This window comes from Enhydra lutris, unplaced genomic scaffold (genome assembly GCF_002288905.1).
Source record: "Enhydra lutris kenyoni isolate GAN:26980312 unplaced genomic scaffold, ASM228890v2 scaffoldscaffold68, whole genome shotgun sequence".
In the NCBI taxonomy this organism is placed as follows: domain Eukaryota; kingdom Metazoa; phylum Chordata; class Mammalia; order Carnivora; family Mustelidae; genus Enhydra; species Enhydra lutris.
Genome location: NW_019154152.1, coordinates 11,209,864 through 11,220,763, shown reverse-complemented (window position 1 = coordinate 11,220,763; position 10,900 = coordinate 11,209,864). Strand labels below are relative to the sequence as shown.

The following is a 10,900-nucleotide window of genomic DNA, read 5'->3' as shown; positions in this document are numbered from 1 at the left end:
TTATTTCTGACTGTTGAGAAATTCCCGTCCTACCTCATGCTTTTGGCCCAGGGCTGACTTGTGTAATACACAATGAAGGAGCAAGTAGTATCTGAGGACAGAAGGGGTAGGTCTGAGGAGCATCTTCCAGGGACTCACATTAGAGCTGGAGACATGTTTGGAATGTTACATTAGAGAAAACAGAAGCTGGGAGATGAGTGAAATCTGCTTGGTCCCAGCAAGTCAGCAGTAGGGCTAAGGTAAGGACCAGGATGCCTAACTCCCACCGTGTCCACTCCATCTCAGGGTCACCAAAGCCCTTCCCATCTGAGTCCCCTAACGTTCTTTCTCATCTCTCTTTCTCTGTCCCCAGATAACTACTTCTGCCCGAAAGGATTTTCACTATTCTCCAAACACATCATCATCATCTTTCAACTCTATGTCCTTGAATGCCTATGTCCTTAATGCCTTTGTACATCGCCTTCTCCTACTTGTCCCTCAGGTAAACTCCTACTCATCCCTCAAGGCCCTCTCAAATGTTTCCTTCCCTGGAACAAAAGTCTAAATTCAGTTTCTCCAGAACCCATTCATCTCCCCTTCCTCTGTGCTCTCATGATACTTTCCACATACATCAATTTTAACAGCGACTACCCTCTCCTATAATTGTCTATAACTGTTTTAGTCCTCACTGGACTATATTTTTCTCTAGAACAGGGATTATTTTTGCTTCTGTCCCTAGGGCCTAGCATGGTGTCTGGCATTGGCTTGGCACTCAGTAAATGTTGACCAACAGTGGAATAAATGAAGGAATATGAAGCAAATGTCTTAACCTCTCAGTCTTAGTTTTAATATCCTTGAAATGAAAGCAAGTTAAACACTCAGCAATGTTAAATGATGGATAATGAATGTAAAACAAATGTCACCATCATTGACTAAGTTGCCCAAGCCAAAAATAGGGAATCACACAAAATTTCCACTTCTCTCATTTTTTCCCCTCCCCACAGCTAACCAGTCACCATGGCTTGTTGAACCAGGCTGAAGACCTTGTTAAGAAACTCTGGGTTACAGGGGAATTTCCATTAGGCCAGAGCTGTCGGGAAGCATGGGAGGCAAATGGTATTGGAGGTAGGGAGTCTTTAAGGAAAAGCAGCAGGAGGAGAGACTCATAGGTCACAGGAAGAACAGATAAGGGATCCAGGAGAAGGGAGACATCAGACTGAGTCCTGGGGACATAGAAACCACTCAATTCTGTGCCCTCAAGAAATCCTGGTGGGCTGAGGAAACAAATAGAGACAAATGAGGCTGTAGTAGAGTAGGCCTCCTTCCTGATAGCCCTGCTTTACTTGGCTTACAGGATATCACCCAGCTTGCCTGCTTTTCTACTTATATTTTTGGCCTTCCCTGTTTGTTCCTTCTCATTTGCTGCTTCTCCTAGTTTCCTTAAATGCTCAGTGTTGAAGAAACTATTTTCCATCTACAGTCACCCTTTGATGATCTCATCTAGTTTCATGGCTTTAAATGCCATCCATGTGCTGATAACTCCCAAACTGATATCTCTAGTCTAGATCTCTCCCCTGACCTCAGACCTCCTGCCCCTTCCTCCTCCTGCCCTCTCATCATCTGTACTCCAATGAACATTTCAAACTCCACACAGCCAAAAATGAGCTCCAGATAGTTCCCTCCACAAAACAACATCTCCCTTGTCTTTCCCATCTCAAGAAATGGTAACACTGGTCTTCCAGTTGTTCAGTCCAAAAGTTGGCTCCTTTCTTCCTGATACTCTGCATGCAATCTGTCAGCAAGCTCTCTTGTCCCTACCCTTTAAATATATTCAGAATTCAACTTCTTTTTTTTTTTAAGATTTTATTTATTTATTTGACAGAGAGAGAGAGATTACAAGTAGGCAGAGAGGCAGACAGAGAGAGAGGGGAAGCAGGCTCCCTGCTGAGCAGAGAGCCCCATGCGGGGCTCAATCCCAGAACCCTGAGATCATGACCTGAGCGAAGGCAGAGGCTTAACCCATTGAGCCACCCAGGCGCCCCCAGAATTCAACCACTTCTTATCCCCCATCTCTGGATTATTGTAACAGGACCAGTTGGTCTCCCTGCTTCTGCCACTCTCCCTCCTGAATTTGTTCTTTGTCAAACAGCCAGAGTAACTATGTTAAAATGTAAATCAGATTGTGTGGATCCTCTGCTCAAAACTCTTTACAGGATTCTCGACATGGAGTAAGAGCTAAAGTCATCATTATGACTTGCAAGGCTGTACTATCTGGCTCTGGCTACCTCTCTGTCCTCATCTCCTGCTCTCACTACAGTACACTAAGCTCCAGCCATTCTAGACCCTTTGTATTTGCTCCCTCTCTGAAGTGCTCTTCTCTAAATATCAGAATAGTGCGCCACCACCCAATCTTTTTCTTCAGACCTTAACTCAAATCACATTCCTAGTAAGGTTTTCCTTGGCCCCCGCCTAGGTAAAATAAAACCTTTCCCCTCCCCGCTTCTCAGATTTCTTTTTTCTCCTTGGTATCTACTGCAGTCTTAAAACTATAAATTTTGTTTATCTATCTTCTTTATTGTTTATCTCTCCCATTAGAGTGGAAGCTGCATGGAGATTTTTGGGGGGTCTGTTTTGTTCACTATTGTATACCCACTACTTAGACTAGTAACAGTCATATATATAGTAAGGCACTCAGTAGGTGTTTGTTGAATGAATGAATGAATGAATGAATGAAAGAAAAAGGTGGACATTTGCAAGAGGCAAATTTTACTCTTTTTTTTAAAAAAAGATCTTATTTATTTATTTGTCAGAGAGAGCGAGAGAGAGCATGTACACAAGCAGGCAGAGAAGCAGGCTCCCTGCTGAGCAAGGAGCCTGATGCGAGACTCCATCCCAGGACGCTGGGATCATGACCTGAGCCGAGGGCAGCGGCTTAACTGACTGAGCCACCCAGGCGTCCCGGCAAATTTTACTCTTTAATGAAAAATTTTATGGGCGGGGCGCCTGGGTGGCTCAGTCGTTAAGCGTCTGCCTGTCTGCTTTGGGCTCAGGTCATGGTCCCGAGGCCTGGGTTTGGGCCCCGCATTGGGTTCCCTGCTTGGCAGGAGGCCTGCTTCTCCCTGTCCCACCCCCCCGCCACCCCCACCCCCGCTTGTGTTCCCTCTCTGGCTGTCTTTCTGTCAAATTAAAAAAAAAAAGAAAAGAAAAAAGAAAAGAAAAGAAATAAAAATCTTAAAAAAAACAAAACAAAACAAAACTTTATGGGCGCCTGGATGGCTCAGTCGGTTAAGTGTCTGCCTTGGGCTTGGGTCATGATGGGATGGAGGACCACATCCGGCTCCCTGCTCAGCTGGGAGTCTGCTTCTCTCCTTCCTTCCAGCTTGTGCTCTCTCTCTCAAATAAAAATAAAATTTTTTTTTCAAGATTTTATTTATTTGTCAGAGAGAGAGGGAGAGCAAGCACAGGCAGACAGAATGGCAGGGAGAGGCAGAGGGAGAAGCAGGCTCTCCGCCGAGCAAGGAGCCCGATGTGGGACTCGATCCCAGAACGCTGGGATCATGACCTGAGCCGAAGGCAGCTGCTTAACCAACTGAGCCACCCAGGCGTCCCTAAAAATAAAAAAGAAGAAAAACTTTATAACAACTAGAGCTGGTTGGAAACGTAATGTTAATATACACAGTACTCTACCACTTAAACATGTAATTTCGTCAAATCCTCACATCAGTCCAGGATAGGAGGAAGGCTGCAGTTTATGAGACTAGTTGAAGAGGAAACTGAATCCAGGTTGGGAGAAAAAGGGACTTGTTAAAGTTCACACATTGGGTGGGGCCAGGAGTGGAATTGTGGATGATTGCTAGTCCTTGACGAGGCTGGTGAGTGATGGAGCTTAATGGGGGTTGGGATTGCTGGATTGCCGGTTTACAAGAAGGCATGAGCTCTGAAGGGGAGGCTGAGTCAGAGGTTACTGTACCAGAAGCATCAGCATAGGACTGGGAGAGATGACGAAACTGACCACGAAGGTATTAGGGCAGCTTACTTCCCCAAAAGCAGTGCCCTGAGGCTGACTAGTCAGTCACTCAAACGAACGCAGAACTGGACAGGCAATCTTAAGAAACCAGTGAGTCCGCGGTGGGTCTGCAGAGTCTGGCTTCTCCGCTGGACTGTGAGGTCTATGGGGGCAGGGACCGTGTTCTAGATTTATCCCCAGGTTCTAGCAGAGCCTGGAATATAGCAGGGACTCAATGATTTCTGCAGAAGTCATACATAATTCAGTGTATGCGCCCAAACAAACTGAAGTTGAGAAGGAACAGACGGAAGAGGCGTAATATCACCCAGCGATCTCGGGGTAGAAGCAGACGAATTTTCCTGGGACGCGGCAGGACAAATAGTCCTAGTACTAAAGCCGGTTGCTGCCAGCTATTTTTCCGCAGGGGTTGGCAAGCCGATCCTGGCCAGGAACGAAGGGGCGGGGTTAAATAGGGCCTTTGGGGAGGGTCCAGGCTGGAGAGGCCGAAGGGCGGAGGCTCAAGGAGGGGCCAATAGAGTAGGCAAATTTCCAAGCTCAACGTTGTGATTGAAGTGTGTAACGTCACATCCGGTGTGGTGGGCGGGAGCGGGAAACAAAAGAAAGCCAAGGCGCACGCGCTGGTGCTGCTAGGGTTCTGGCGGGTTCTTCCGCTCAGACCGAGAGAAGTGCTTCCGGGTCGCCGCCGGCTACCGCCTCCTGGTGCGGTAAGTACAGACGCCAGGCTGCGGCCGCTGTCTCCCTGCCGCTTCTCTTCGCCCTCCCCCAGAGAAAATCCGTGGCCCTGCCGCGGCTCCTCAGGTCCTTCAGTTCAGACTCCTTTTAACAGTAAAGAGCTCCAGCTCATTGGCGCTTCGTCGAGGCCAAGCCCCACCCCGTCGCCCAAGATCCGTCACTCATTGGTGTCACTTTCTGTCACCCAGCATTTCTTCCAGTTAATTGGCCCTATTCAGGCCCCGCTCCTTTCGCGATTGGTAACCCTATAAGGGCAAATGCCTTTTCGAATCCCGCCCCTGCATTCTTCGTGTTGGTCCACCCCGCAGTCATTATCATAATAAGCGAAGAATGGGCGGTGGCTTGGTGGCGAGGGGTGGGCTTTCCGAGCCTCAGTCTAAGTGGCCTCTCCTACTTAGGGGACGTGAGCTTGGGTGCTGTTGTGCTGGTGTCATGGGACGGGAAGCCGAGATTCACGGAAGGGCAGCGGCTGGCCCAGTGTCGGTCAAATGAGTTTAGGGTAAAAGCAGAACTAGACGTAGGTCCTTTTCTCCTGCTCATCTCCTCTAGTGCCTGGCCTCGATTTCTTCCCCGTGGGAATTCAGTGCCCCAACTCGTGATCTAGAGCCCGTCGTTGCCTGTCGCAGGGCCTCAATTTTCATGTGAGGTGAAAGACTTTAATTCAGATTCTCTGGGACCTTTTGGTCAGCCCCCTCAGCTGCTTAATCCTTGCCGAATTGACTTATTTTCTCACATGATAGTTCATTCAGCCTTCCATTTACTTATCCATTTACTCATGCCTTTCTGAACCATACTGCACGTGGAACACCCCCCCCCCCCAGTTTAGCTGTCGTTCATGAGAGAGGTGATTAGTGTCCTAAATTTCTGACAGGGGTTAAGTATGGTAGGGATCATCATAGAGGGGCAAGAAGTAGGTTTTACTGTTTGGAGGAGGAAAAGATAGTGTCAGTGGAGCCTTGTTCTAATTTTGCCTAATTTTGTAGTGTTGGTCTGCATTCTGGATTCATAGCTCTACATTTGGGTTCCATTCTCTTCCCCGCCTTGACCAGTTTAAACACTTTACTTCTCCATAAAGGGAATTAATTATCAGAATAACTATGAGAGTGTAGTATAATTGTTATTCCCCATTTTACAGATGAGGAAACTGAGGCTCAGAGAGGTTAAGTGACTTGGCCAAGGTCAAAACAGCTAGTAAGTGGGGGAGCAGGATTCAAACCCAGGTCTATCTAATTCCCACCAAGAAGAGCTATTTCCCTGCCACCTTCTTCTCCACCTCACCCCCAAATTAAACTGTAACCAAATAAAACCCCAACCAAAGACACCTGACAGCTGGATTTCACCTGGCCCTTTACCTCAGTCTAGGAGCCATGTCCACCTTGTTTCCCTCACTTTTCCCCCGTGTGACGGAGACACTGTGGTTTAACCTGGATCGACCCTGTGTGGAGGAGACAGAGCTACAGCAGCAAGAACAACAGCATCAGGCCTGGGTGAGTAAGGACCTAACACGGTGGTGGAGCCTCAGTCAGGGAATAGCTTTTTGCCCTGAGTTGGGAATAATCAAGCTGGGAGGAAGGAGGGCTCGCTTCACATCTTTGTAGGACTCTGATTTACTGTGGGCCCATTAGACTTCTGGGCCAGACTGGAGCCCAGGCTCTTTTCCCTAAAGCATAGGACATAATTTTGACTTTATTGAGGACCTCGTAGATGGGATATTCTAAAATGATAGTTTCTCACTTCATCCTCACCATAATCTTATGAGGAAACCACAGCCCAGAGAATTTATGTAGTTGGATCAAGTTTATAAGTAAGTGGCAGATGACAAGAGACAGAGGGATTGATTTCTTTCTGGAAACTGGAAGGAAGCTTCTCCACACTTGAGGGGTCATCTTAGGGGCACAGTGGGCTAGTCCCGTGTCCCTGACCTCTCCTGCTCAGGCCCTGACCCTGCTCTTCTCCCATTTTGGCCACAGCTCCAGAGCATCGCAGAGAAAGACAACAACTTGGTACCTATTGGCAAGCCGGCCTCAGAGGTGAGTGGTTCCAGCAGGTAGGGCTTGTGTGGGGCCCAGGTGGACTAAGGCTCTGCTCTACTTCTGAAGGTCCTGCTTCTGACCCCTGAGCAGTTGTGGTCCTCAGCTCTGGGTGGAGGCTCTAAAGGGGAGGTAGAATAAGTAGCCATTGGACTCAGCACTAAGGTCCTGCAGAACATGCATCTGCTTGCTAGACTCAAAGGGGTGGGGCATGGTTGGGGAATGGAGGGTCATTCGTTGTTCCCAGAGACTGGCTTCAAGTGGAGCAGCACTTGAACTGGTCCAGACAGCCCTATAGAGCCTATAGGCTCTCCCCTGCCTCACCAGCACTATGATGACGAGGAAGAGGAGGATGAAGATGATGACGAAGATAGTGAAGAAGACTCAGAGGATGATGAGGACATGCAGGACATGGATGAGATGAATGACTACAATGAGTCGCCTGATGATGGAGAGGTCAATGAGGTAGGCAGGGGTGTGGGGAAGGGCCCCTGCCCCTGACCTAACTGGTGCCCAAGGGGTACAGAGACTCTGGTTCCAGACGGGCTGGATCTGGTACTGGGGCTGGCCGGGTGGCTGAGGCCCCTTCCCACCCACACCAGCCTTCTCTCCAGGTGGACATGGAAGGCAACGAACAGGATCAGGACCAGTGGATGATCTAGGTAGACAAGGCAGGGTGGCCTCAGGGAAATTCCAGGCCAGCCCAACTTACCCTGCATCCCCTGCAAAACCAGCTGATTTCCCCAGTGTCTGAAAGCTCACCCTTGGGTATCTCTTCAGCTGCTGCCAGGAACTGGTCTCCTTGGCCCCTCCCAGGCCATCACTTTGCCCTGGATTCCCCAGGGCCTGAGCCCAACCCACCTTTCTGCCTAGTACTTCACCCTTTGGTTGCCAGGTATAGTCTCTTTCTAACTCCCTTTAATAAAGACACAGGACTGATTCCCCCCAACCCCCGTGTCTATTCCCTATTTGTTGGTGGGGCCTGGAGGAATCCAGCACCTTCTCTTGAACTTCAGGGAGAGGGCACACAGGGGACTTCAGGCAAGCCTACTTGAGCATGTGGTCCAGGGCTAAGGAAGGCCAGGGTGGCCCTGGCCCCAGGCTCCATTACCATTTTCTCTGGCCCAGATTATATTCATACATTCCTTCAGAGCCTCTCTGTTTCCTCTGACCCCACCTGGAACTGCATGGGCTGGGGAGGGCTGGCTTTCTGAGGCCCAGAGCTGGAAGGCCCCTGGAACTCTTCCAGCCAGCATCCTTGGTGTTAAGAAAGCAGATTAAATCTCAGAGCAACACAGGGACTCCTTTGGAATCACCCAGAAAATCAGTGATAGAGTTGGGTTGGGAGCTTAAGACTCTTGCCTCTTAATCTGTGACTTGCTCTGGAAGGAGAGGGGCCAGTGGGACCAAGCAGTCTGACAGAACTTGATGCCTGAATCAGTGTGGAACAGGATGGGAGGCCACAGGTGGGAGGACAACCTCCCACCACCCTGAGCCCAGCACGTGTCAGGCCACAATCGGGGAGGGGAGGGGATGTTCTGCGGTCCTTGCTTGGGTGGGGGTGGAGGGGCAGCAGTAAGTACCCCTGGGCCCGGACCTTAGCTAGGCCCTGTATAGGTGAGCTGGGCTATGCCATCCTTTATAGCAGGGAAGTCTGGGAGGCCAGTGTGGTGGAGGCGGCAGCGGTAGCGGCCACAGTTCTTGGCATACTGCAGGAAGCGAGGTGCACCCGGGAAGAGCACGTGGTCAGCCAACACAGTGGCACCAGCTGGCAGCAGGGCATGGGCCTCCAGCAGCTGCAGGTCTCGCAGGTAACATCGGGGCCGGTGTGCCAGGAGCACCATGTCTGCCTGGTTCAGCAGGTACTGGGTTTGTAGGCGTGGGATCACCTCCTCTGAGCTACTCACAATGAGCTCCACCTGTGGGGGAGAAGGAGCTGGAGGTGAGGGTGGGAGAGACTGTTCTCCCATACCAGACTCTTGCATGATCTGGCTTACTTTACGCCAGGTCCTGGCCTAGGACCCCACGAGTGTTCACACATTTCCTCTATCATCAGAACAAACCCAAGAGGTCATCATCAGTATTGTGATTTCCATTCTGTCAGTGATGAAGCTGAGATTCAGGGAATAAGTGCTTTGCCCAAGGTCATAAAGCTCACAAGGGGTAGACTGAAGCTTTGGACCCTGATTTGCTGGGCTCCAGAGACCCTCCTCTTAACTGCTCCTTTGTCATCCAGCAGCAAATATGAGCAAATGACGTGGAACAGAAGGGCAGGAATTCATGAATCACCCAGGGTCACAGTCCCCTATGTGGAGCTGCTGCCTTCTCCTAGGTGGGATTCCCTCACTGGAGAGGCCTGGCTCGGGCAAGGCTGGGCATGGGAGAGAAGAGACAAGGGTCTGGGAGGTGGGGGCTGACCGTGCGCTCGTCGAAGCCAGCCAGGCGGATGAGTTTTTCAGCCACTACTGCCATGCGTGGGTCCCACTCCACGGTGAGAAGGCGGCCCTCGGGCGGCAGGGCACGGGCAATAAGCAATGTAGAGTACCCGCAGTGGGTGCCCAGCTCTAGCACGGAAGCAGGGGCCCTCTCCTCCACCAGCCGCATCAGGATCTGACCTGGGGGAAAGACGGCTGTTGCAGCAAATGTGGGAGATGGATGTAGGACCCCTGACAGAAAGGGATCTCAAATGGCCACCTGCCTCACTGCAACCCCCAGCCAGCTGGGGTCTTCTCAGACTATAGTTCCAGCTGCTCCACTGGTCCTCTTCCCCCTCCCGGCTTGTCTCCTTCACTCTTTTCTTCATACCACCCATCAGGCATCTTTCCAACAAACAAATCTGACCCTTTGTTCCTTGGTTCCTATGATCCTCAAGGCCTTTGAGATTGAACTTGAGATCCTCAGCCTGACATTCAGGACCTTCTTGGACCCGATCCTAGCCAACCTTTCCAGTTCTTCCCATCTGTAGCCTGTATCAAAGCCCTCCCGTACACTGTGGCCAGAATCAGCCAAGTCAGTGCTGACTCATTCCATCCTGCTGCGTTAGTATATGTGGCTGGTTTTGCCCCTCCCCACCCCTGTGTTTATCTGCTTGGCCAAGCTGGAAGCAATTCTAGGCTGTGTGTAAGTGTTGCTTCCTCCAGGAGGGCTCAAGTAGAAACAACCAACCGAAACCTTTGCTGGAACTTCCCAGTTTCATCCCCCCTTGTTATATTCATTGAATATCTTTCTAACCTTGGAATTTGAAAAATTTCTTCAGACTCTAAAAGCACTTGTGCCAGAAGCTGGGACTCAGACAAAGCCAGGCAGCTACCCTAAATGGGATGTGGGAGACTCCACGGTGTGGGGAGAAATATTTAGGACAGGTAATTACAAAATTATGGGGTATGCACTGTGATGGTTATTCCCTTTGTATTACGTCTCCTTTGAGGCCAGCATTTGTGGCTGATTGATCTATGTGGCCTCTGCCTCCTTTTCCCACCCAGCACCTAGTACAGGCCTAGTAAAAAAGGGTGGCAATAAGTGTTTGCTAGATGAATGAATAACTGCCTAACCCCCTCATTTGTAGAGGGAAAAAAAGAGCCCCAGAGAGGATCAGGAACCCGCCCAGGGCACCCAGTAGGCAGTGGCAGATCCCAGACCTTCCTTACCATCTTGGGGGTGCTTCCTAGAGCAGACGGTTAAGGAACACTGACCTTTGACAGGCCCCATGTGGCCCAGGTACTCGCAGTGGCTGCTCCAGTGGTCCAGGGTGGTGAGGATGTGACTGGGGTCCCCAGGCAGGGCATGGGTGAGCACATAGCTGAAGGCCCGCTCCTCAATCCGCAGCCCTGAAAGGCAATCTCGGAGGCTCCGCAGCAAGACCATACGCACCAGCAGTCGGAAGTAGTGCCGGTACCGCACCAGCAATGTCACCACCAGGGGCAGGAAGGCCAGTGCGATGGCGGGGGACATGGTCCCTACCAGGACTGGGTGTGAAGGGAGGCAGGGAGGGAAACCCACACGCATCATTGCTTGTCATTTGTATTATCTCTATATTTTAAAGACCATAGCTCAAAAGAGACTTTTGTTCAGAGTCACACAGCAGAACTGGGATTTGAATCTGAATTGGTCTGATTTCAAGCCCATGCACTTT

The 10,900-nt window shown here is 50.3% G+C and overlaps 2 protein-coding genes across 14 annotated transcripts; one reads left to right on the top strand and one right to left on the bottom strand.

Annotated features, from left to right (window-relative positions):
- The first annotated feature begins 4,525 nt into the window (after positions 1–4,525).
- Positions 4,526–7,717, top strand: LOC111159437 (anaphase promoting complex subunit 15). Of its 13 annotated transcripts, none has more exons than XM_022521910.1 (5): positions 4,526–4,710; positions 6,096–6,225; positions 6,709–6,768; positions 7,096–7,233; positions 7,383–7,717. In XM_022521910.1, the coding sequence occupies exons 2-5, from the start codon at positions 6,106–6,108 to the stop codon at positions 7,428–7,430; spliced, it is 366 nt and encodes a 121-aa protein (XP_022377618.1). In that variant the 5' UTR covers positions 4,526–4,710; positions 6,096–6,105; the 3' UTR covers positions 7,431–7,717. The 13 variants fall into 13 exon arrangements, with proteins under 13 accessions (XP_022377618.1, XP_022377621.1, XP_022377615.1 ...); XM_022521913.1 differs by having other exon boundaries at positions 4,599–4,710; positions 6,101–6,225; XM_022521907.1 differs by having other exon boundaries at positions 4,599–4,710; positions 6,101–6,225; positions 7,371–7,717.
- Positions 7,718–8,366: 649 nt separating this feature from the next.
- Positions 8,367–10,825, bottom strand: LOC111159337 (transmembrane O-methyltransferase). The gene is made up of 3 exons (XM_022521735.1): positions 10,461–10,825; positions 9,187–9,383; positions 8,367–8,687 (listed from the first exon to the last, which is right to left on the bottom strand). The coding sequence occupies exons 1-3, from the start codon at positions 10,774–10,776 to the stop codon at positions 8,367–8,369; spliced, it is 834 nt and encodes a 277-aa protein (XP_022377443.1). The 5' UTR covers positions 10,777–10,825.
- Positions 10,826–10,900: the final 75 nt, after the last annotated feature.